Below are 26,005 nucleotides of genomic sequence, written 5' to 3'. Positions count from 1 at the left end.
GTGGCTCCAGTTGATTTCAGAGAGACCAACACCTTACCCAATAGCTAAAGCAGAGGGACCATTCTGCCAAGTGAAATGTTTCCAGAGACAAAGACGACCAGTCAGGAGATGTCTCCTGGCAAGTCCACAAGAGAAACCTAACTGACAAAAGAGATACTGCTCAAAGGCACTCTCATGGACAAAATATGTGCTTACTTTGCACAGCCAAGGAAACTTCAAGTATTTAAGAGTTGGGGTGCGTGGAAATCTTAACCTGTTGTATGTTAGTGAGGTACAGCTAGAAAGCAACAATCAGTGGCTTTGGCATTAGCAGTGTGAAAGCTCAGGCTAGTACCTAAGCAGTCTCTAGTCTGTTAAAGTTCATTTGCCAGTTTCAAGATGAAATTGCAAAGACTTTTTCGGAGTTGGAAAAATTTGAAGTCAGAAGAGATTGGGGGGGTGGAGCATCAGAGGGGAAAAAATTGGTCTTTTGAAGTTTTATATGTAAGGAAAGACCTGGATTTGTGCCTTTAAAGTAAACTTTCCTAACATTACAAATCCAAAAAACCTCGCTGTGGCCAAAAGCCACATTGCATACACTTATCTTTGAGAGGAAGGGGGAGGGAGATCAGTTCACAAGCAGGAAATGGTTTCCAGGTGTCCCCCTACTCCAATGCACAACTTGATCACTACAATCCAGTGATGCCAGGCTTAGTAGTCCCAGCTGTTTTCCTTCTTCTCAGAGATTTGGACTAATCGTGCATTATCACAGTCCTTCTCCTGGTGACAGCGTGTAACCCTGGCTCTGGAACTCTGCTTGAACTGCTTACAGGCTGTGGGTGATTGAAAAAGTTACAGGTAGGCCTTCTCAATCAAGTATAAGCATGTGGAAATAAGCAAGGTACATATGTATATGTCTGTGTCTGCATAGGCACTCATGCCCATGTGTGCAGGAATTCAAACCACATCTGTTTCTGGAGCTGGACAACAAAATCGGCAACTCTGCTTCTTGGTGTGTTGTGGAAGGAAGTAACTGAATGTGGCACTCTTTCCATCCCAGCACTTTGTACAGCTGAAGAGGGAGAAAAAGATCTGTTCCATTTACTGCTACCCACCCCCCCCACCCCCAACTGTAGAAATACTTTCTTGTTGGGTATTATGTTTTCATTTTTGCAAATATGGAAGGAAGAGCTTTCTGAAACTTTGTTCCAGCTTTAGTTAAGAGTATAACAAAAAAGTAATTAGCTTAGATATCTGACACAGAAAGAAAAGTTAGTTTTAAGAAGTACTGTTTAAACGTTCCCTTTTGGCCTTTTTTTCCTCATGCAAAAGTTTGAACTCATAGCATTAAGCAGACAGAGAAGTGCTGCTATCCATTCTATTACATTATCTACATCGGTAGAGACCATGTCATGATGCACTAGAAAAGTGTCCTTTTATTTGCCAATGAAGTCACATTCCATGCTGACTAACTTTATTGTTTTCTGGTTAACCAGAATCAATTCAGCAGGGAATGTGACATATGGTGGGGAGAAATAATAAAGAAAACAAAAAGTAACTTTATTTTGATTGAATATATAGTGTCACAAAATAGTGAGCATTTACTTGGCTGCAGAAGCAACGAATATTTGCATTCTCAATGCTGATGAAAACTTCTCCATTGCTGTCCCAAGAGATACTGTTTTCACTGTGTTCTCTGGAGGACCATTTTGAACAAAACTCTTAAGGTCTGTATTCAAGTATAAAAATTTTTTATGAGTAGTTTCTTTTTAAAGCTGAATGAAAGTATAGCAGTTCCTTAGCCTGGAAAAGGCTTTCTCAACATACAATAGCAGCTTTCCTGGGCAAAAGGATGAACAGATTATTGAGAACTTTAATTCTTGCATGTAAATATTTTTTTAAAAAAATCTGTCTTGGAAAAAAAGCAGTCTGAACAGCAGGAATTGGCACTATACTTTTTTATGTCAATGTGAAAGGCAAGACCAGTGGTATTACAGCAACCAGCACCTCCTGTACTTAGACTATGTCTGTAAGACATGGAATGGTAATTGTTACAAGCCGGTATTGTGAAACTTATAAACAATTATTTAATGTGACATATTAGATGACAATATATTAGACATATAAGGAGTCAAGCAACCACCTTCTCTTCTGTCATTGTTTTCTGACAGTAACTAACACCCTGATGGTACAATGCTCCTATATCATGTATGCTGAGTACACCAGCACTCTACATCTAGTTCATGATTTTGTGAAGCTCTGAGACGTTTCTGCATTGAAGTAGGGTCATGCTTCTGTTTTAATCTTTTCACTAAGGCTTTTAATATTGTAACTTTTAATCTTTATTTTTCAGTATGTGAGAAACTCTAAAAAGCTTGAAGCTGTAGTCCACCAATTCTATTGTCAAAACAGGAAAACTATATGACTCTGTATATCCAAAGTTTTATTACCTACCTTTTTGCCTAACTGCTTAGCTTCTTCCCAGATATGACTGTTTCAAAATGAAGTGTAGTACTCCCGCACCATATGTTCAGATGCGCCAAGGGAGAAGGGAGTTGTTTTTCAATTGGCTCACTGTCTTTTAATGAGACAGAGGACTTGTGACCTCGGTGCATTGTGGCTGATAAATGGTAGTATGTACCCACACATACTTACAGAAAACCTGCAAACACAAATGAGTCGTGGGTAATCTCTAGCCTTTACTAAGGAAAGGCAATCTTGTGGGCAAACACTTAAACAGAAAGCTAATGCTTAATAGTATGTGATTTTAAACTGCCAGTGCACAAGCCTGTCAACATTTATTTCCAGGTTCTCTGATCCTCTTTATTAGTTTCCTGTCTTGCTTTCATCTTAACCAAGTCACAGAAAGATTTGATTTTATTTTGTTAACAAATATTCAATTTTTCTCTTCACATTTGTCTGTATTTCTCAAAGATCTGAACAGGTTAAAAATGTTGTTTGTGCAGCTGAAGGTAAAGTATGCTCTTAAATAAAAACTTATGTAACTTATACAGAATAATATCACATGCTAGACCATTATGCTAGGATCTGATCAGATAAGTAAGCTTTGCCTTCATTAAAGGATTTAATCTTGATTATACTCAGGGCAGGCTCTAAATAACAACCCTGGAGTTCTCCTCTAAAGGATCTTTCATGCTCTGGTCTGGAGTTTTTCAAATAACTAACACTATTTTTTGAGAAATCAAAAGCAAAATTTTTTTCCCCTCTGTTTTTTAAAAGTAACAGGGTGATGACAGAAAAACTTCCCCTTGGCTCTCAACTGGGAGTTATAAATACCCAAAAGCTAAATCCTAGTCTGGGTTGGTTTTTTTTTATTTTATTTTATTTCTCCAAGATCTCTTTTCTGGAGATGTGTTTGAGCCTTAGATCTCTTGCTTGCATTGCTACAGAACTGATGAAAGTCTGAGATCTCAATCAAAGGCTTAACAAAACAATAATCCTCTATTGCCCTAATTCTTCTCTGAAACATCTCTCTCTGACAAGAACAGTCCTTAAGCTTTTACATCTTTTTCTGCTTAAAATTACTTTCCTAATTAGAAGGAATTGTTTCCTTACCAAGTCTTTGTGCTTGAAGAACAGTGTATTTATGGGAAAGCATCTCTCAGGCTCTTTAGTTCTCTGCCCTCAAATACCGTGGCAGTGATGACTGTCATCATCAACTCTACGTCCCCCCCAAACGCCAACTTCCTTTTTAAACAAACAGAATCCAGTAACATTCTTCACAATCAGCCCAATTTCATTTGAAGCAAAAATCAGAAATAGCAGGAATAATCATGAATCACACAGATTTCATGCTTAGTGTAATCACTCTCAAGCACAACATTACAATTTAAAATTAATTCTCTTTCCCGGATATATTTACTTTCTATGCTTCCATGCTAATCCTGATGGAATTTTTAGACACCATATTTAACAGGAATTAGAAACAGAATGTGTGAATGCAGTGTAGGTAGAATTAGTTGAATATTAGACATTAAGTAGGGAATGAAAAACAGATTTCCATACCAGAGGATTTGTTTAAAATTTTTTCCCACTCAGCAGCTGCTGCTCATCCTTACAGGTGATAGAGGCCCCCTTTCTAGAAAGTACTTATGCAGAAACAGAATCAGTAGCTTCACATATCTGAGTAATTCTGCCTACCTAAGTTGGACATGAGTTCAGATGCCATCCTGACTAGGCTTCAGTCCTAATAAATATGCCAGCAAATTTTAGTGTGCTAACTGCTGCCATGGACTATGCTAATGGAAAAAGTTCCTGACAAGCTGCAAAAAGATTTGGGAAGGTCAAGAAGAACCTATTAAAGCAGTTGAATTTGAGTCCAACTGAATACAAAATAATTCAAAATGAATGAGATTACTTTATTAACTAGTGTGGTTTGGAAGAGCACTGGAATGAAATTTGTTAGTGCCTCTACAAGGAAGTATGCAATATGATGTGATGATGGCCAAGGCTTGTGTGACTGTGGTTGTTACACCACCTAGCCAGTAGGCATGACTGCACCTGATTTGGCACTCTTCAGAAGTGGACAGAAATAGCTGTTCAGACAGCTGAATGTCTCTTCCTATGCCTGTGAATGCCATTGTTTAAATCTGAGAGGAGTGGTTGAAGCTGGAGTAATGATCTCTCTTGCATCTGCCAGTAACCCAGCTTAGAGAGGCCACCACAGTTTCATGACAATGTCTTAAGTTTATCTCCCCTGGATATGGATGTCTGGGAGTGGACCATTTTTTCTTCATTCAAATTCACATCTCAGTAAGGATACTGCAATCACAGAAAAAGCCCGTAAGTTGGGAGTGATTAAAAACAATTTGGAGACTTTCATATGACACATTCGTGAAAAATCATGCCACTGAGCTGAGACTGTAAGTAACTAAGATAATGAGGTTACATAAAGCAATGAATATCACTACAAACATTTTTAGTGCTGTCCTATTGAATAAGAAGATGGCATACCATAAAAAATTAATAAAACAGGGGTTTACAAAATATCTCTTTCTCTCATCTAGGTAACCAAATGCAACAGGTTATTAATCAATCTCATGACTAAATAGTTAAATGAATTACAATATCTTCTTACTATATTCACTAGGCCAAATAACTTTCTTTTCCAGACAAATACTTGATTATTAGTTGGTCACAGAAAGAAAGTTTCTGCATACTTTGGGCATACATCATATATTCAATTTAGACAGACAAATGTTCTGGAAAATAATGTTTTTATTCTGAGGGTACTTTCCTACTTCTAACAGTGAATTACTCCTAAGATTGCCTCTGAAAATCCTTGAATGCATGGATTTATACCCTCAAACTCAAGAGGTTTTTTACTATGGCAGGTGCTACTTACACCCTCCTTTTGACATAAGAAAATGAACATAGAATGGATTGGTTTTGTTTCCTTTGTTATTGGTCACAGTTCTATGAGGGAGTTATATTTCTGACTGAGGTCTGAGATATATATCATTAATGAATACAGGTGTCTATGCTTTAACATGGTCTTCTAAATGAAGGGTCACCCTAGCAGCTAGAATAGTTTCACACATACGCCTTTGGAACATAAGAGAAAGCAGAGGAAGGATTCATCTTTCTCATAGTCTGAGTATGCTAGGGGCCAGAAGCTAGCAGATTGAAAAAAGAAACTTGTGCATCTGGACTACCAATAGAATCACAACAGAGAAGTGCTGAACTGACTTGAAAACTAACAAAATCTGTGAAACAGATCTGATCTTTTGAAAAGCCAGTGCAGACCTGCAGAAATGACAGAGCAGAGAGGCCATGCTGAAAACTCCAAGTGCAAACTGACTACATCATCAGCAGTCATGGCAATGGGAAAACTCTCTGGATTGACAATAAATAAGCCGATCGGGCAAAATAAACTCAGCTGCTTCACAGGTCCACATGCAAACTTGGAGGAAGCTGAAATGCACAGCAGAGCCAGCTGGCTGTTCTTGAGGGTGGGCCAGCTGCCAGGCAGCTGTGACAGGGGGAGCCAGACTCAGTAGCCACCCCTTGATGACCTGGGCTACCCTGGGATTGACTGATATTCTTTATTGGGAAGGTAGAAGTTGAATATACTTTGTGCAAATAGCCATAGATTTTGTTAATCATTATTTAAATATATCTATACAGCCAGTGTCCCACAGTCTGTTGTTTGTATTCCAAAATAATCAAGAGCAGAAGAACCTCTCAGTAAGAGCACAAGAAAAGGTTTAATTCATTTTTTCCCCCAGAGGGAAGCTGGAAATGAAACTCTAAGCAAGAGCTTTGAGAGGTGGTTATCTTGCCAAAAAGAATCATAGATATTGACACTGATCCTCTTTCCTGCCAATTTAGAAATTTTGGTTTTGAGCTTCTGCTGTGATGATTTTTTTTAAAAAAAAATTTCTAATGTGATTGACTGTTTATTTTCTAAAAGTTTAATGCCTCCACTAATACTCTAGCTTCACATATGGAAAAGTGCATGTCTGGATCTGGCGGGTCATACTTTAAGGACCCATTTCAAAGACAAGCTAACATTCTGATCACAAAAGAAGACTGTCAGAGCCACTGCGTAAGCACAGGTCAGCACATTTGCAAAATGAGATATTTGTCTTTTTTCAAAGATTAGGGGTATCTCTTCAGTGAAGTGTTAGAAGACACGTAACTGCAAACACTGCCAGCTGCCCCTGCTATTGCAACAAAACTAAACAAATATTTTCATTGTACTTAGACAAAGAAACATCACTGACACACACACCCCCACACCATTCTCATGTTTTGTTACAGGGTGTTATAAAACAGGAGAGCACAAATTATATATTAGGGTGCCATCTCTCCTAACATTCCTGGATTTCAGAAAGGAAAAGATGAGTGTTTCCACACATATTGTTTTTTCACTCTAGTGAAAAGAATGAAAATAATTTTCAGTATACAGAGTGTCTGCACCTGGGGCCTAAATGAAGGGAATGAGGTAAATAGTTCCAAGTAATTAATGTAAATGGCTCAGAGGGGCCACAGAAGGAAAGGGGAGTTTCTCTAGTTTAAATGTTTGCATTCATGCTTTGCCTAAAGCAAAACAAGTTATCTGTCTTCTGGTTTGCATTTTCCCAACGAAAGCTTCCATTTGTCTTATTGTCATTCCAACATGTGCATCATTTACAGCTTTCACTGCTTGAAATATGCAAGTACTGTACAATGCAAGATTTCTTTTCTGAGCTTTTAAGATTTTCTAGAATTGTAGAGTGGGTTTTAAAAAGTGAACCACTAAGGGCAGATCCAGTTTAGAATGTGTTGGGTGATTTTTGTAAATGGCTACAGGTCAGAGGGTTTGGTACCGTGGTTTTGCTGTGCAGTGGAATCTCCACCCCAGAATGAAGTGCATTGCCTCTTTTCACACTTGCGGGAAGAGGGTCCATCACAGAAATTACCAAAGTTGATAGGCTACATGCAGATTGGCCATTATTAAAGACTGAAGAAAGGGTGATGGGTCTTGAGTTCCATCGGTTTCTGACATTCTGATCCTTTAATGTGAGCTGTAGAGATGTGAAAATCTCCAAAATACATTTCTGAACTCTCTCCTAGAGTTAGAAATTTATGCCAACCTTTTCTTACAAAGCAAGGGAGTAAAAGTATTATCTGTTTTTCTAATAGCTCAGGGAATAGAGGATTAGTGATCAGAGGAAGTCTCTGTTCAAGTCTTAACACTTACAGAGGATATTAAATTTGCATTTCTCCCATTTTTAGAACCTCAGTACAAGGGATGTGTAGGTGAGACACTTCTAGTTTCTCCTATGGAAGTGAAAACACTGCCCACCAGAAATACTGTGATAAAAAGAAAATTAAGTGTGACTATTTATCTTAGGGTACTCATCAAGGTTGGTTGTTCAAATTACTATGAGATATGAGATAAACTCCTTGTCTTCAGCCTATCATTGTGTTCCCCTGTTACATGACTCATATCAGAAATATTTTCCATCCTTAGACTGCAGGCATTATCATTTCTTCTATTGAAGAGAATTGCCTGATGTGTGGGGATAGTTAATTTTGCCAGCTCTCACAAAGACAGAATTTCATTTGACTATTTGCATGGCAAGCCTGCAGTCACAGTCCTAGCTAACATAAAGTCCCCTTTGTATGATACAGTGTACAAACATGCTAAGGGACATGCCCTAACTTGCAAGTTGATAGAGTGATGAATTTGATGCGGAAACTGGAGATGAACAGGCCAAGTTCATCTCATTAGAAGCCAGCAAACATCTGTTAAGCTTGGTCTATGCTTAAAAGTGTAGTGATCTTGGCAAAGTCTCCCTAGAATAGATGCTGCTGAAGTTAGCCAAAAAAGCTCAGAGGGCTTCCCCAGACAAAACAAGCTGTACTGACTTAGATGCTCTGAACTGGGCCTACAGTAGAGCTGTTGCAAAAGCATGGCAAAGAGTCACAGCCTTTGTGACACCCTCATATATAATAAATATCTTCTGTAGACCTGGTCTGAAATAGGGTTAATTTTATATGACGTCTGGATCTCAAATAAGTGACCACTGGTGAAAGTCCTATTATCTGAATTCATGTTTAAGAGTACCTTCTCAGGACAAGTATACAAATTCAGTATAAGAAGCAGAGTAATTGTTAGAAAAAGTTTAGACTGGGAAAACTGTGCTTCTGCAGTATATGTTTCATCCCCTCCCAGCAAAACAACCTAGTCAAGAGAAAGTGTCGTTTTGCTGTTGCAAATGTATAGGCTTTTTTTGACACAGTCATGTCAGTCTAAGATCACACCTCAACACATCCAGGACTAACAAAGGAGTGCTGACAGAAGCCTATAGCCTAGTCGTGGTCTCACAGGAAAGGTCCTGACCTCAGAAACGTTAACTCTCCTCACACCGCTCTGAAACAGCCGTATTGCAGTTCCGATTATTAAAATAAAATTCTTACCTTTCTGAGGTTTATAGACTCTGCCCTCTCTAGAAAGAGGTAACATTTCTCAAGCATACAGAATCAACTCAATTATTTCTCATCTGTACTGACGGGAACACAGTTTTATATTTAAAAAGACATATACTGTATATTTGAGGGAAAAACATAGCAGGACTAATTTGATTTAGTCCATTGTATCTAGGATTTTTTCCCCCTGCTAATTCGGTTAGAGAAGTATAAAAAAACAGATAGCTTGGGAGTATGGCAGAGCAATCTGCCAAACTACAGACAAAGGAAAGTAAAATAAAGTTAAATCCTTCCCAACAGAATTCCAGATAGCACAATGTGGGAGCATCAATTTCATGTAACTAAAGAATTTTTGTGAATAGTTAAATTACTTCTTTGGAACAATAAGCTGTTATCCAACTTTGAATGGCCTTGCAACTAAAAATACACTCTATTTAGTATTTCTTTCAACTTGTTTCAGACAGCATCAATAGTTTGCTCAGAAGATACTATCACTGTTTGGCAGAAACATACTTGCAAAAATAAACTAAATCCAGAAAAGTTTCCAGGGATGAATTTGGACACAAATGTGCATAGTGGCCCTTGCCACTATCCAAAACAAAACACACTAGCTGTACAACAACTTTCTTTGCTAAATATAAACATCCTAACATTGATAAGCTTTACAGGAAGAGAAACTGATTGCCATATATTACTACCATCACCAGTATTTTAAGAGCACCCTCTACAGTCACAAAACACTAACCAGGAAAGTTGATTCTACCTAAAGAAAACAATATTAACTGAAAAGCAGAGTATTAGTTCAGTTTATCAGTACAGTTACAAATCTGTATGAACATCTCTCTGTGTGTGCTTTAAACCCCAGTAAAGATGAGCAGGCTTCACATGAGTGGGAAACATAGAACCTACTTCATCACTGAAGCCTCCATATTTGAGAATTTAAAATACCTCAAGTATTCTGCACTGGCTCATCATTAGGCTGTAAACTTCTCTTAAGACAATGGATGGTTGTGGGATCTGAAATGGAAACCTGTACAAGGCAGTGTTTGTTGTTTTCAAAAGCAAGCAAGGAATAAACCATGGCAAAGGCCAGGATGAACTAGTTCCCCTGAGTTTGTGTCATTTGTGTGTTCGCTCATGGTTTTAGTTCTCAGAATACTTTTTGTAAGAGTTGTGCAAAAAAAGTACTTAGCTCACAAATGGAACTGAAAAACGTTAAAAATCTCCATGAAATGCTTATTATATGCATGTACATTCTACTGTACAAACACTTAGATCTTGCTTGATTTGGGGTTTTGGTTAGCAGTTCCCAAAAAACACACAATTCCCTCCTGGAACTTCAAAGCAAGGAGAGACAGGGTAGAGAGTGTGCCTCTGCAATCTTCATACACTAATTCTTTTCAGCAACCTCTCAATTTCATGCAGTCCGTTCTACTGGCTCCTGACACGGTAAATCTGACACTATGGTAATATAATTTTCTGTTATTGCGGTGTAACTTTTTTTAATAGTTAAAAGTCTGTCTTCTGTTGTGCTTTTTTTTTTTTAATATGTACTGGACTTTTTTTTTTTTTCCGTTAGGAGAGAGCTGATTTTATTCTGCTATGGTTTCCACCCTTCCAAATGAGTAAAAAAAGTTGCATGTGTTTGCTACCTTTCTTTTTTTTTTTCTTCTTGAAAAAGAAAAAGCAAAGGATTTCCATATCACCCATTCATTTTCCCACGCTTTTCCCTGCTTCTGTTTCCAAGTGGTATGTTTAGCCTTGAATATTTTTCCATGTTCAACTTTGAATGACTGTTTATGTCATATTGAAGTGAGTAGGACTAAAGAAGGCCTTTTAAGTTAAGGACGTGCTTAAGCAGTTTTCTGCATCAGTCCTGACAAAACAAACCTATAAAGGTTGGAAATTCCAGTCCTCTAAAATCTATCTTTCTTAACCTGACATTCTGGGTCTTGCCTAGATTTGCAAAGTTACAGATATTTTCTTAAGTCTTCAATGCATCAGTAGTTAAGATATTGGAGGTGAATCAGGAGTGATGCTTCACCTTTAAAGCAGAAGGATCAGTATCTAAGCTGATCCTTAATGTTTCTTATCTGGGATGTTACTGAAACGTTTATCGCTCTTCTAAAATATTGCTTCACAAAGCTATTTAAATGTTATTACCTCATTTGATTAAGAAAAGTGGTCAGAGATAAAAACAATCTTCAGAATATTAAAGATAGTCTTTATTTCCTGGTCTTTCTTTTCAAGCTGCTCAGGTGCAAGTTCGTCAAAGGGTCAGAGCAGTTAAAATCACTGGAGGCACCAGGTGGTGCTATTGCACAGCAGCAGAAAAGCACCGCCAGCGTACGGAATTCCGCTGGGATAAAGGTTTTGGATCAGATATTGCTTTAGGCTTCCCAAGGCTTGGAAATGTATCCTTATCTTTTTTCCCAAAAGGGGGTGTGTGTGTGAAGCAATAATTAACATATTCATGCATGCCTATAGGGGGAAAAAGTCAGGTTTTACATGGGGTAGTGATGATTTTATCTCTGTTCCAAAAGCTACCTGGTTCTGAACCCAAGAATAAATTTAACATTTCATGTCTCTTGAAATAATTTTAATTCAGTGGGAATTAGGAGCCTAAATTCGTTACTGGATATTGGCCTTAGTTCTCACCAGGGACACACACATATTTCTAAGAAAACTGAATATAAGATGCAGTGTCTGCAAATCTTCATGTGACTAAAAGGATGAGTTAACAGATACGCTAAACTGAACAAAACCTTGTCCTGCTATATTTTTAGTCAACAGTACATTTTAGAACATGAAAATATTATTTTTGTTCTTCTGTTCTGTCTTCCTTAGCACACTATATGTGTGTTAAATTGCCTGCTTACCCCAAACCAAGATAATCTTTGATCTACATTGTAAACAAAAGGAGGCTACTTAAAGGTAAAACAAGATTTGAAATTAATATTTCTCAGAGAGACAGAACATATTCTGTCTCCAGGATGCAATTTCTGGATGCCAAGCTTAAGGATTCAGACCTTAATTTTGCAAATATTTATGCTAAGTTAAACTTTAAATACATCAAAAATGCTTACATTTGCTTAACCTCACACGTATGCACGTTACTTCAGCACGACAGACGGAATTGTTAAATTACTCAGAAAAGCTCCTGCATTATCTTGCCATGATATATGGTTTTGGTTTCGGCATAGCACATTCTGTATTCTTTTTTTGTGATTAAATCTTTTGTCTGTTTTTTTTTGTTTGTTTTAGATTGTACAGCATTTTTTGGTATCTGCATGGAGTGCTACATTCCTAGTACAAGGTCCTAATACTAAGGCTGTTGTTATAAAATAGATAAGAGCAATAGTTCTTAAGAGCTCCATGCATAAAGAGCATAGGAATCTTTAATATAAGCATAGGAAAGCATAATTTACTACTTTGCTGTTTCTGCGATAATCAATGTTTACGTTTGCAATGACTGAAACAATGCACTCTTTTAAGCTTCCTTCAAATAAATATATTGGAAATGCCAACAAATTACTAACTTTATGTATTTGTGCAAAACAGAGACTCAGTCTATGCTACTCCCAAAAAATCTAGTCTGTTCCTGCAGTGCAGGCACAGCTAAATCCTTGCAGGCACAGCTAAACCCTAGCAGGCTGGACTTGACCAAGAGGAGCTACATAGAGCACCACAGAGCAGATAGCAAAATGGTTTCTGGATCTTTAATGTACATGCACTTGGTAGTACCTAGGATTTCTGCAGGCTCTTCTTGGAAAAACTTATTTTGTCATTGCTAGGATTATTTGAATAAAGCTATTCAAGGGAGCAAGACTGTCATTAAGGTGAAGGAAGAAATGTGAATGTAGCCAGAAGTTGTCCAAGGAGAAGAATGGGAGGTCAGAAAGTCCTGTGGTGGCTAGATACAGAACAGTGTCCAAAATCTTCAACTAATGTTCCTATCAGTACTAATTATTCACTTAATTACTGGACTACATATTATTTGATAAATGAATACTGAAACTATCATATTATGTGTGATCAAACTTTGTGTTGTATTTTCCCCTCAACAGCTTTTAAAGTCAATAGTACCTTCTCTTCATCTCACCTTGCAACTTTGAAATGTCTCACTCTTGATTTCTATGTACGTAAGTAAGATTAATAAATGTACAGTCTTATATTTAGTAGGAAGAGTATTTGTGAACTTGAGCTAACTAAAATGAAATTAAATTCTATAGAAGACAAGTTACAGTTTAAATCTTCAGCTCGTAACTTATCATTTTGTACATTTCATTTACCACATCTTATTCTCCTGCAATGTAACATGTTCCTGAATAGCTACCCTAATGGCTGGGATTATTCAGACTTTTTTTAGAATATTGTTATACAACTCTCCACATTGCGCACTTGGGTTAGAGACAGAGTGAACCCAGTGCTCTGGGTTGTATCAGCAGTACCCTGTGTGTTTGACAGCTCTGTATGGGAGAACAGAGAAATGGGAGAACAAGAGGTGACAAATGTAAAAGACTGGGGCTACCCCCAGAAAGAAAAAGGGGAGGAGGGAGTGAAGCAAGTGAGAAAGAAGAAGAGAAAGACCACGGTGAAAAGAGGGGAAAAAAATCAGAAAGGTGGAAAATAAAAGGCCTGCCTTTCTGGTTAGTTGTCTTTCAAGGAAAAAAGAGAGGTCATAAATTAAAAAGCATCTGGTAAGAGTGTAAAATTAAATTCCTTCAAATAACCTAAAACCTCCTCTAAAAGTAAATTTACACCACAGTAAATTTGACATTTAAAATAGAACTGTTCCTTGTGTTCTATGATAGCCAAAGTGTTCTGATTTTTATAAAAGGGTATTTTCTCATGCTCTTATAACTCAAAAGTTCTTTGTTGTTTGTTTAAATGGTTGAGATACAATTTGAGAAAACAACAAATCAGTGAAAATAATGGTAGACTAGAAAGAAGAACTGAATCTGCAAGACTGGTTTCTTGAAATAAGAAATAGATAAAAATGTCTATTCAACACCTTACTGAATACAATAATAACAGATAATTTTGTTACTTCTTAAGTAACAGACATCTAGTATTTTATAATAATTTAAGGAAATTTGCTATATATATTGCAAAAGATGAGTCAGAAGCAGTGTTGCAGAGTAATTATATACTATGAGAAAGACTTCTCTTTTTTTTTTTTTCTTTCCACTGTGATTATTGGATCAGATCCTTTCCTGCAAGGAAACCAGGGGTCTGTAATAAAGTGTCAAAATTCAGTTCAGTGTGTAGTTGAACAGAAAGAGACAGATGCATCTTGCTAGGAGCCAAGCATATAGCACTAATAACCCAAACTTTCAATCCAGTCTGACTCAATGCAAAAGGAGAGCTGAATTTTAGGGAGTGCTGCTCAGTACCCGGGGTGTGCTGGTGTAGCTAGCAGCTGGAATTAATCTACAGCACAAGCTGCTAGAGCATTACTGTTTGTTTTTGCTTTAGCTGCATACTCCATTTTGTATTGTATTTCACAACTGCCTGATAATACACTGCCTGGTCAGAGAGTCAGAGAGGCATTAATCAGTGTCGAGCCAGTTTTGTAAACAAGGACCAAAGCCTTCGTTTAAAGGAGAGGAAAAGAAAGTGGATGAGGGAAAGGAAATGGTAGCCTGCACTGAGATGATATTCTGTGTATGACCTAACGCTGCCTTTGGTGCAATTTTAGCATATTGCTGTGTTTGCATACACTCTTTCAAAAAATTCTTACCTCACTGGACCTTGTATTCTTGCAGGATTGCTGCTGGACTACAGCTCTTAGTGAACAAAGTCTTAATGTTTGTAGCATTATTATACCAAGTACTTCTAAAACTCATGTTCAGAATACGCCAAAAATCTCTAAGAAACTGACAAAATGTTTGACTTAAACTACAGTTTTAATGAAAACTTAAAGGGTTTAAATTAAGCTTTCCTCAAAGGCTTATAGAATGTAGAATAGAACTTGGAGTTAAAATCTAGTCAAAGCTCTCCTCTTCAGTATGGGATGCTCATAGCCAATATAAGAGTTTTAGCAATTGTGCTGGTCTACCTTTTTCCCTCTGTTTATTTTCCACCCCCTGTAATATGAAAAATACAATAAAATAAAAAGAAAAAAAAAAAGAAAAATGGCTTGGCCTAATTATCATATGAAATATTTTTTCTGAAACTCAATACAGAACAAGAGAACAGTTTGCTAAGCAGTTTAATGCTAAGCACATCAGATAGCAATTGAACTGTCTTCTGAGCTGTTACGTGATAGGTAATAATCATGAAAAAAAATAATTATGGACTATATAATAATTCCTAGTAGTCATCATAGCCTGGTTGTTTTAGCAAGAAATGGATATTTCACAGGTTTTTTTTCTGGTTTGCTTCTAAATGAATGGAAATGTATTATTGTATAACATCATTGATTAACACCTGTTTTAATTAACCTCTAACAATAACCTGAAAATTATAGGTGTATACACCTCTTTAATGAAGCATTTTGTTTTTTATTGATTTCAATTCCTACACACGTTACTAAACTACAATATGAGGCTGAACAAACTGTCAGCGTATTTCTTCACACTTTAATTGTAATAAAATACAGCCCTGTACATGTGTCTGAGTTCAGATGAAAACTTTGCCTCATAGCTCATGTAACCCTGAGGACAAAAATAAAAAGTTTAATTACTTTGTTTCTTTTCCATGCCTTGTTTCTCAGTTTTACCAGTTAGAGGGGGTGGGCAGTAAACTTCACTTGCTTTCTGAATATTATAGTGCAAGGAGCTAAGCAAACTAATACATCTTTTACTTAAACAGCTCCAAGATTAGTCATGCCCTCTGGTTATATGAAAAAAATATATGAAAAGCAAATGTTAAATGGTAAAATATGTAAAAGATCGAGACAGCAACTCAACTTTGGCTGCTCTGTCTCATGAGCATTTTCCTGACAAGTCAACTAAATGCCAAGGGCAGAAAAATCCATACATCTCTGACTTAGCTTTCAACAACCATTTTGAGGGAGAATTAATTTAGTATGTTATGCAGAGGTGCGTTTTTCCACAACAGAAGACTTTATAGCCCCTGCCACACCTAATACTTCCATACTCTCAGCAAAAGAAAACATTGTCAGATGTCTGCAAACACCTCAGTAGCTGCCTCTGTAGAACTGTTTATAGTTTGTTCAATTCCCAGTTTACAGTTCTTTCTACTTATTAACCAGCAGTATACTGTTTTATCACAAGCTATTGCTGTCAGTTGTTACTTTTCTGTCTCCCGGTTTTGCTTTTGACTGTTTCTTGCAGCTGTAAATAGATCCTTATGGAACACTGATTTGGAATACTACTGAAATATGTGTGTTTTTAAAATTCTGAGTGCACCTCATTTTCCCATGTATCACAGATTCATGTGAACTTTAACTTCTTTTTCCCAGCAAAGAACCTAAAACTAGGTACAGCGCCCCAGAAGTGTCAATATTGATGCTGTATTGGGACCAGTTACTTTTCTGATTGAACCTCTTCTGTTTATACACCCTAATTAAGACAGGGACATTCTCTACAGAAAATCCATACAATTATATACTATACAATCCCATACATTACTGTTTGCTAACTTGGCTTGTTTTGTCAGATGTGTAACACGTTTGAGCAGTGAGCTCCAGCACAGCTGGATGTGAAAAGAGGATGTGTGCCTATACATATTCCTGTAGAATGACCCTAAGTGGCTTTCATGCATATATACTGGGTGGGGTTTTTTTCCTCATGTTCACTGAATTTCTCGGTTCTAGACATGGACCTACAATATTTTGTTGTGCTCTTTCTCTCCTCTAACCTTTCTTCTTGACAATGCTGTGTGGTTTAAGGGGTTCAAATCTTGAGAAAAAAATTCTGAGGGCAGAAGAAGTTATCTGAGGCCCAACTCTTGTGAGATGCTTATAGGCACTGTATTCTTTTGTGTGACACTTGTAAACCACAAACCCTTAGCACCTAGCTTTCCCTTGCACACGGGCCTGGGGAGAGAGGCACGCTGGCAGCACTTCAGCTTTCACTGTAGATGTAGAATATTCTGGAAACCTGCGGACACCTTGTGATATTTCCAGTTTAGCTGAAGACATTGTGGAAATCACCCCAAACGCTTCAGGCCGCCTGGGCGCGCCCAGGGGCGCTGCCGCCGATGCCCCCCGAGCAGTACGGGCACGCTGCCCCGGTGGCTCCAGCCTGCGTGCCGCGGCCCAGCGCCTCACTCCTTCCCCCTTACCTCCGCCACGCGTTCCGAGCAGCCCGGCCCTGCCCGCCCGAGCGCTGCCTCAGCTCGTCCCGCCGCCGGGAGCCGCGCCAGCCGCCCCCGCACGCTGGGAAGCCAGCGCCAAGCCGAGCGCCCAGCGGCCTCCGGCTGACAGGACCGGGGCTCGGGGCCGGGCTGCCTCACGGCATTGTTCTGGCCGCCCCCGGTCGTCCCGGCACCGCTCGCCACAGCCCGCAGCGGAGGAGCGGGGTGCTTTTCCCCTCTGCGTGTGGTTTATGGATGTCTGTCGGGGGGGGGGGAACCAGCCTGAGGAGGCGCCGCGCGCCCCCTCAACGAGCCCAACCGGCGCGGGCGGACGGGCGGGAAAACGCCGCGCGCGCGCGAGGAAGCCCCTCGCTCACCTGAGGGAGCGCCCCCCGCCTGGCTCCTCCCCGGCAGGGCCCGGGCGCGGCCCCGGTCCCGGCGGCTGTGGCACCCCCTCCCCCGCTGGAGGGGGCGGGCAGTCCGCGCTCGGCTCCGGCGGCGAGCGCGGCTGGCGGGGCGGCGGCGAGAGCGGCACGAAGTTGACGGGGATCCCCCTCTGAGGGCGAGGCGGCTTGGGACGGGTGAGGAGAGCGGCGGCGGCCGGTTGTGCCGGGAGGTCTGGGAGCCGAGGTGGGGGCGGGCGCTCGTCGCCCGCTTCTTCCCGCCGAGGTGGCCGGGGCCGGCCGGACAGGGCTGGGGCGCGACGGGACCGGAGCGCGGTGGGCACAGGGGACGTCGCCGTGTGGCGCCTCAGGGGCTGCCGCCCGCGGCGGGGCCCCGTGGCTGGGGGGGTGGCTCCCCGCGCTGAGGCGCCCTGGGTCGCTGGCTTCGCTCCTCCATCTCGCTCCGTTAAACACGCTCCTTTCCAAAGACCAAGGACGCGGGGTCCTGCCAGGCGTGAGGGGAGAACAACGCGGCTCTCCCTGCCCGACCAGCTAGCTGGGAACGCGCGGAGTCTGGCGGAGCGCCGGCCGTGCCGGGACAGGCCTTCCCCCGCAGCGCTCCTCGGGGCTGCGCTGGCGAGCGGCGGCTGTGCCGCCCCCGGGGCGGGCGTGCTGAACGGCGGAGCGGGGAGGGAGTTGCCCGGAAAAGTGTCTCCGGTGAGACTTCAGGATTTCTTAGTCTTTTCTGGGGGCTCTTTTCCCCTGGTGCGTGTACCGGCCGCCCCGGAGCCGCGGTTGCGGTGCCTCAGCCCGGGGTGCTGCTGCCGGCCTTCGGTTTCAGGTGAACTCGCACCGTCCGGGGCGGAGGGGCCCCCCCGCGGGCCGGGAGCCCCCCGCGGGTCGCCGAGACCGCGGTGTGTCGGGGGCGCCGCCGCCTGCCCGCACGCATTCCTCCAGGGATTCCTGGCATTCCTGAGCTGAGGGCGCTCAGACTTCATCTCCCTTTTATTCCACGAATTAGCGTACTTTTGCGAAAGGGTGTGTCCACATTGTGTGTGTTCTTCTTCATGGGAAAATAATGGCAGTTCAGCCATTTATTCTTCTTCCCAATTAACTTGGCATCTGATATAATTTATATCCCTCCCATATGATGACAACTTTATGGGGAGATCAGTGCTGTGATAAAACTTTTGTGGTGAGTTTGGATTAGCATCTGCAGTTGACATAAGAATAGTTGTTACGGCTTTTATCTTTCTCCTGTTTTTCTCTTTAAGCATGTAAGTGGTTTTAAAATATCACTGCAGCGCAGTTTGAAAAATTGTCGAAGTAGAAATAGCGGAAACCCACCCTTGAAAGTTGCTTTATTTATCTGAGCATGTACACTGTGTTTAACTTGTGCACAGTCATATAAAATGCTTCGTGTAGATGAATCAGAAACCCCTTAGGATGTAATGATTTGTGATATACCCATATTAATTTGATAGATTCAGTGTCTGATGCTTATTCTGACAACTGTCTGTCACATGTCTCATAGTGAAGGATCTTTTTATAGAGATGGTTTTATCAGAACTTTGTAACATTTATAAAAACATAATTAAAATGGCAAAACCAAACCACTGATTACTTCTTAAAAGTGCTTTGTAAGAACTTGTTTGACTAGCAGTTATATTTTCTAGAAATGCCATGGTTATTGAATTTTTTTTCCTCATGTTGGGCTGAGAATAAACGTGCTTGTGCTCACAGTGTGTACCAAGTCAGATGTGGTTACTGCTGACTAATGTAAAAGTATACCAAGTTGCTATAAGCTTTTTTTTTTTTTTTTTTTAAAAAGAGTGTTAGTTTGAACTCAGGTCTTTGCATTTGGGAAAAGATTATAAATGGAAATGAAAACTTTTCATACAGTATTGGAATGTACCATTAGTAGTGTAGTAAGCAGCATGTTTTACAAAGGAGTTGAAGTTTGTTGGATTAGGAAAGGCAGTTATACTGCTTTTTATTGTATGGCATTCTTCTTGAGACATAGCTATACTTCGTAAACCAGAAAACTCCAAATTAGGAAGCAATACTTCTAACTTTTATAAAAAATTTTCTTAGAATATCATTCACATAAGAGAAGATTTTTATTATATTTTTTCAGTTTAATGTTCAGATATAGTTTTAAAAAAATTGATATGAGATGATTAAAATGCAGTGCTTCAAATGATGTGCCTTATAAAGGCACTGATATTTTTACATTTTACAGTTTAGAGGTATTTTTGAAATGTATTAATCGTTGGAGAAGAATTCCTGGTTGGTTTACATACACCTTGAATTGCAACTGACATTAACTGTTTCTAAATCCCACTTCAGTGCAAACACACACTAGAAAGGATTATTTTAGCAAATATCAGGAATGTTATGACAGTAATGAAAAAGGTGGGTTTACCTCTTTGATTATATATTCCAAAGAGCCTGTCTTCTCCATGGGTGTATCACACAACTGTTTTTATTCTCAGTATCTGACTTAGTTGCGTTTTGCTTTTGAATTTATTAAATGGGATGAGTGCTTAGGCTGCCTGAATTACCTCTAAGCAAACCAGCTTATTTTAATTTCTGTTAATTGCATTACTAGATCTTACTGTCGCTAGTGAAATTCTGAGAATGCACTTAGGTTCCCCTGACAGGGTATATATGGGGGATGTGGAATTTAATTCACTGCAAAAATGGTCTGTGGTATATCATGTGTAAGGAACTTTACCTCAGTAAAAGCATGACAAAGCTGAAAAAAAAGAATTTGTGACAGTTCCTTCTTCTAGTTTACCGTATGTAATAGGAAGTTGATCTTTCTGGGAGTATTGGTGAAACTGGTTTGTCTGGGCTCTGCAGTGTCACCTGAAATGTGTAGGTGAAATGGCATGACCTCAAACTTGAATTTTTAAACCTCTTGTCATGGAGCAACGCAAGATTCAGCCTGGACCATAGTGGGCAGGTTATTATTTAAAAATAGCTACTTAAGTATTTTGAAGCCAAATAATTCTGCTGATGTCAGAAACTAAACAGAAGTAGACCTGCAAGTTTCATTCTGCAGCTGCTGTTTGACCATTTCTGCTTTTTGAAGTCACAGTCATAGTGATGGTGATGTCATTATTATCTGGCCTTTTTACTATGTTGATAACCTGAAAACCTGTGTATTAGTATCAAGCGCATGAGCCTGATTATACAAAACAACGTTCAGCCTATGGTAGTGCCTGCTTGTGTTAATAGAGGGGAACTAGCAAGAATCCGGTCAAAATCACTGATGCTAATAGATTTCTGAGAAATGGCAATGAACACTAAAATAATGGGCCATTTTTCCCACTTACTTCACCCTCTATGCAACTCTGAATGGCAGCAGAAATGATGGATCTACCTGCTGTCCATGTATTCAGATACAGCAGGCTTAAGGAGTTTGTTTTTCTTTTCTCTGTCTGCCTCATTTCTTCCTTTTTAGGGGTAGGAGGAGGTTGTCTTCAACCTGATCAGTTCAGTGCTATGATTCAGAGCTGGGCTTTACAAAGAATACATCCTTACAATATAGAGATGAGTCTTGAATGTGTCTTCACTGTCATTCAGTGTTGTGTCTTGAATGGCCAGGATGAGGCAAAGATGTTCGAATTCCTCCAGTTTTGTTGCTAGGTCTCAACAAACTGCATACTGAGGAAGACTACTGATGATGCATCCTCAGCTTAGGTTTGGTGGTTTACAGGGTTTTTTAATACATCTTGAATGCTGTATTGGTAGGGTGTGCAAAAACTGAAGGAAAAATGTTGATCTTGTTGTTTCTGTTCTTACTTGGCAAAAGAATGGAGGATACTCCCACTGAGAATGCTGCCATCACCAGGTTATTGTGAGAGCTAAGGTGCTTCGCGTGTTCATGGAGTGTTTATTCCAGGCATGTTTATCTGGAAATGTTAATACAGTTCAGAAACTGCTTTGGCTTTGACTCTCTGAGTGGAGTTAAATCTGAATGGTGGTAATTTTCAGTATAGCCAAGCATGAAAATTTAGTGTTTAAATCTGAGAAATTAAAAGTTAGGAATGCATGTGGTACAGATTTAGTGGAATGGTAGTCATGGAATCACCACTGTTTGGAATTAGAGCTCAGTGTATTTGCTGTGACCTTGTACCATCTCTGCCAACAGAGCTGGCAGCCTCCTTGAAGGAGTTTATCCAAATGTAGGCTTATAGCCTTCTGTTTTGTGTGAAATAGAGTGGATGACAAAATCTATAGCCATTTTAAGTACATAGTATAGTTTTTCCATAAATGCCTCTACATTTTTAGCCAAATTAATTGTTTTAAATTAAATTGATCCATCTTTTGTATTTCTGTGATGCATTAACCAGATTGACAATATGAAATTTAAAATTAATATTCTAGAATAAACTTTTCACATTCTACTTGATTTGGGTAGAGAGAGAACAATAAGGAATAAAGGTGATTGCAGAGAATGTCTCAGAAAGCACTTTGACTTAAAAAAAAAATAATCAAGGAGATTGGTAAGACTGGAAGATGCCTCAATTATTAACACAGTAGCCCCTTTCTGTGAGGGTCCCTGGGCATGCTAGGGGTCATTACCATTCAGGTAGCTGACCCTTATCAGTCTGAGTACGGCAAGGGTTTGACTCCAGGCATTTGCAGAAGTTCATAATTCTTTAGTTATATGTATACCGCACACACCATTTTAATGTAGCTAAAATGTCGATGTGGAAACTATATAAATACACCATGAACAGGAGACTTGCTGGCTAGGCTGCCCATGCTTACACATTCATATAGATATGTGCCTATGTATTTCTGTGTGTGTATACATAATCTTATAAGGCTTCTGCAAGTGTCTGGGAGTTTATGTAGCCATTAGGAGTGTTTCAACCTGATTTTGATTTCTATTGAAAGATATCTCTAAGAGCTGATGAAGTTTGTTAGAGTGGAAGATTTATGTACATAAAAACACTCTCAAGTGAGTAATGATTTGTGATCTGTTTCAAGATAAGAAGTGGTGGGTAGAGTTTGAGCTTTTATACAGAGATGGGGGAATGTTTTCAGGGATGTGAATCAAGCTCAGAATATTTTGTTAGGCCTTGTTGCAACTGGTAATGGGTTGGAGTAAGTCTTCATACAGTCATTTGCACACCATTAGCTGGTACATGCAGGGAGCAAATGTTCAGCAGTCACAGCTTTTATTTACAAGAACAATTGGCATGTAGTGTTATGTTATAATTTCACAAACACTTCAAGCCTCATAAAGAAGCAGCCCTACCTCTCATTTCCCCCCAGTAATTATACTATGCCAGTGTGAAGCTGAGAAGAGTGGTTGCTTGTGGGAGCTGGTTAAACCTGTCCTCCATGAACAAGCAGAGTACACACCAGGCAGCTTTGGCTGCACAGGCTTTGTAAGCCCTTCTAAGTGGTACATCTCCTGGTGGAGCAGACCAGCACACCGTGAAGCTCCTTTCCTCTGTGGAGTTAGTTATCTAGCTTGTCTCCTCTTTACTGAGCTTATGTCTCTCAGACTGAATGTGATGATATCATCTCATCTCGTGGTGGCTGGGCTCAGGGCCTGCAGTTCTGACTGTGTATTTAAATTTTAAAATGCATGGTTGAGTTGGTTGAAAGAAACTAGATGGGTGTGAAGCCAAGTGTTTGAAGAATACAAATGTAATTAAGACAAAGTTTAACAATAGAAAAATGGGAGCCATAACCAGCTTGAATACACAAGAGGCTGTGGCCTGATGTTGGCTGTGTACGTATGACTCCTAAAGTCTGGTTTACGTGTAAATTTTGTACTTAAGTACTTGCAAACGCCATAGAGATTAACACTTTTCTGTGTGTCTTTATGCAGATGAGACCTGCGTCTTTGCATGCAGGTGTACTCATAGCTCATCCTTAATTTTATTTAGGAATAAGCTATATTTATATAATCAAGATTATGCTGGTTGCATCTGTTGTGTTGCTGTAACTGTAATTTCTGTAGACAAGGTTATGTCTTTTTTTGGTGGGATTACTGAGAAGAAGGTCCAGTGTTATGTCACATCTAAAGCCAAGAAATAATTTTTGGAGTGGGGGAACCTGTTTAATTATTAATTTATTTTAGATAGTAGTATAAATAATTTTGTGTTCCTGAAGCACTGGCAAAACTGTTTAACAAAGATTGCCCTAACTCTCTTTCCGTATTTTTGAGTAGGGACTCTTTATTTCAACAAACTTGAGATTTTTGCCTGAGCCTCTAAAAATATGAACAGGATACTCTCTTGTATTTAAACAATAGTGATATCATTGGGATGTATTAAGATAATTTCCTTTGGAACAAAATACAAAGTTTCTAACACTGACAATTGGAGGAAAATGTAGTGAAACAATATAGACTCTCTTGTGGAGTGAGTGTAATCGTATCAGATGTTTGGACACAAACCAGCTATTGTATTTGAAATCACAAACTGCTTTTAGAATCTGTAAGTATCCTTTTGTCACTCAGCTGTTGTTTCTGTCAATACTTATCAGATATGAACATTTAGAATTTGATAAACTAGGAGAGAGTATATAAAATAAAATTTCCTCTTAGTGACTTTTATTACTTTTTTTAGTTTTAACCTTCTCCTTTGCAAGTTTGCAATAGAAACAAGGAAAAATTGAACGTGGTCATATTATGTGTCTATAATTAACTCTCTTAAGATAAGTATAATGTTTTGCTGTTTGCTTGCTTTTTGTATTTGAAGTTTATAAATGTGAATTGTACTGCAGTGGTGTCAGGATACTTAAAGTGCAAGTAGATAACCTCAGCAGATTGGATTCTGTGTTAGTGGCAAAAAAGAGCTTGTACAAGTGTACATAAGCCTGTGTGGGAGTGAAACAGTATAGTAGTACATGTACACTTCTGCAGGTATTTGTGCCTGCATAAAGCTTGTACCAAAGTAACTAGTAATAAACAAATGTAACCCATCTTCCTCCAGTGACTTAACTAGTATCGCAGTATACAGGACCTGGGACTAGTCGAGACAGGTGATGTGAATTAGTCTGTTGGAACTGTATTTCAGATACAGGTTGACTTCCGTTTTAGTATACTTTCAATGTTTTTTGTCTCTGTTTCCATTTTGTTTATGATTTGGGAGAATCTGGAAAATAATTACTTCAATAAAGAAAAAGAGGCTTTTTAATAACAATGTAAAACATATGGCAGTGTCAATCATTTAGAATATTGGAGAAGTTTGGGTTTTTCTTAATATTTTTATAATTAAAAAAACTTCAGTTTCCACTCAGTAAGCAAGATTAGTAGGTCATGCCATGTTTCCTCTGGGGATAAATCTTGTGAAATTATGACTATGTTAATTGATACACAGCAGGTTAAGAAAATTAAATATATGTCCTTGTCTTCAATCAAACTTTGACAATTTATGGGACCTGAGTATCTGCCAAAATGTCTTGTTGTTGCCTTACAGCTATTGAAGCAGATTTTCCTTTTGAAAAAAACTCCAAAAATAAAGCAACAAAACCTGCTAGTTGTCACACAACTCAAGCATTTGGCTGATCTGTCACATACTTTCATAGGATGAACAAGACGTATTACATTTAAGACACTGAGGCATCCTCACACACAACATTTTTCAGTCAGAGGGAGTATGAACCAAGCTGTAAGCAAGCAAACGGTATTTTTTTCTCTAACTGCTGTTGTTAGTTCTTTCTACCGACAGCCTTTATTAAATGCAGTTCTCTTCCTGTTGTTGAAAGGGTGGCTATTAATATTGTTTTATCAGCTGAGCATCTTAGTGAGGTAGTTTAATATTTGGTGGACAGAACTGAAACTGAAATCCTCATCTCTAAAGCAGCAAATCCAAGACTCATCCACTTCGCTATACTGCGTTTCAGGAGAAATTAATAAAATCATGTGTGTAATCCATGCGAACCTAAGCATGGCTGTTTGTTTCCACTAACAGCTATGGAAGAAAAGTGGTATTTGGAATTTTCATCGACAGGAAATTCTAGCGTGCCATCCCTACGCTGCCATCTAAAATCTGAACAGAGAACGATATTTTTCGCAGAATAGAAATGAAAGTAATTGTTTCAGAAACATTGAAGTACTCACTACAAAAATGTATTACAGTGATGGTGTGCTTCCTTCTGCCCCCAGACTTCTTTATGGGTTCCTGGCTGGACTTTGTTTTCCATTATGCACCCAAAGCCATATGACTATCATATTTAATCACAGCTTTGTCAAAGGAAAAAAACCAAACAAAAGCATGTTGCATTTATGGAAGGCGCAGACCTACATGGCTTGCTTATGTGGAGGCTGGAATTACTGCTTTCAACAGGAGGCTTAAGTGACCCACTTGCCATGTGGGTGTGGGGTCCTCCAGCATTTACTTCTCTATGTGGGCACCATGCACACCTTGGATTGGCAATAGGTATGAATTTTATTGCAGGTAACAATG

General features: G+C 39.4%; 1 protein-coding gene and 2 long non-coding RNA genes across 7 annotated transcripts in view; 2 read left to right on the top strand and 1 right to left on the bottom strand.

Annotated features, from left to right (window-relative positions):
• The window catches only part of LOC308067582, a 34,163-nt gene extending 16,496 nt beyond the window's left edge, over nucleotides 1-17,667 (bottom strand). Inside the window, exon 1 of the long non-coding RNA XR_013929664.1 lies at nucleotides 17,559-17,667. This is a non-coding gene — a long non-coding RNA (uncharacterized lncRNA). The remainder of the gene's footprint in view (nucleotides 1-17,558) is intronic.
• LOC308067586 lies at nucleotides 1,091-15,594 on the top strand. The gene is made up of 2 exons (XR_013929674.1): nucleotides 1,091-8,204; nucleotides 8,382-15,594. It is a non-coding gene; the product is annotated as an uncharacterized lncRNA (long non-coding RNA).
• The window catches only part of CGNL1 (cingulin like 1), a 63,906-nt gene continuing 55,516 nt past the window's right edge, over nucleotides 17,616-26,005 (top strand). For 2 of the 5 annotated variants that reach the window (XM_080396574.1, XM_080396573.1), the window contains exon 1: nucleotides 18,787-25,978. In XM_080396574.1, the coding sequence (XP_080252700.1) occupies nucleotides 25,944-25,978 (35 nt within the window). In that variant the 5' untranslated portion in view covers nucleotides 18,787-25,943. Of the gene's footprint in view, nucleotides 17,763-18,783; nucleotides 25,979-26,005 lie in introns of those variants that run through there. The other 3 variants (XM_080396576.1, XM_080396578.1, XM_080396575.1) reach the window with 3 other exon arrangements.

This window comes from Falco punctatus (genome assembly GCF_963210335.1).
Source record: "Falco punctatus genome assembly, chromosome: 7".
Taxonomy (NCBI): Eukaryota; Metazoa; Chordata; class Aves; order Falconiformes; family Falconidae; genus Falco; species Falco punctatus.
The sequence above is the reverse complement of the archived record's forward strand: the minus strand, read 5'-3'. Positions and strand labels throughout refer to the sequence as shown.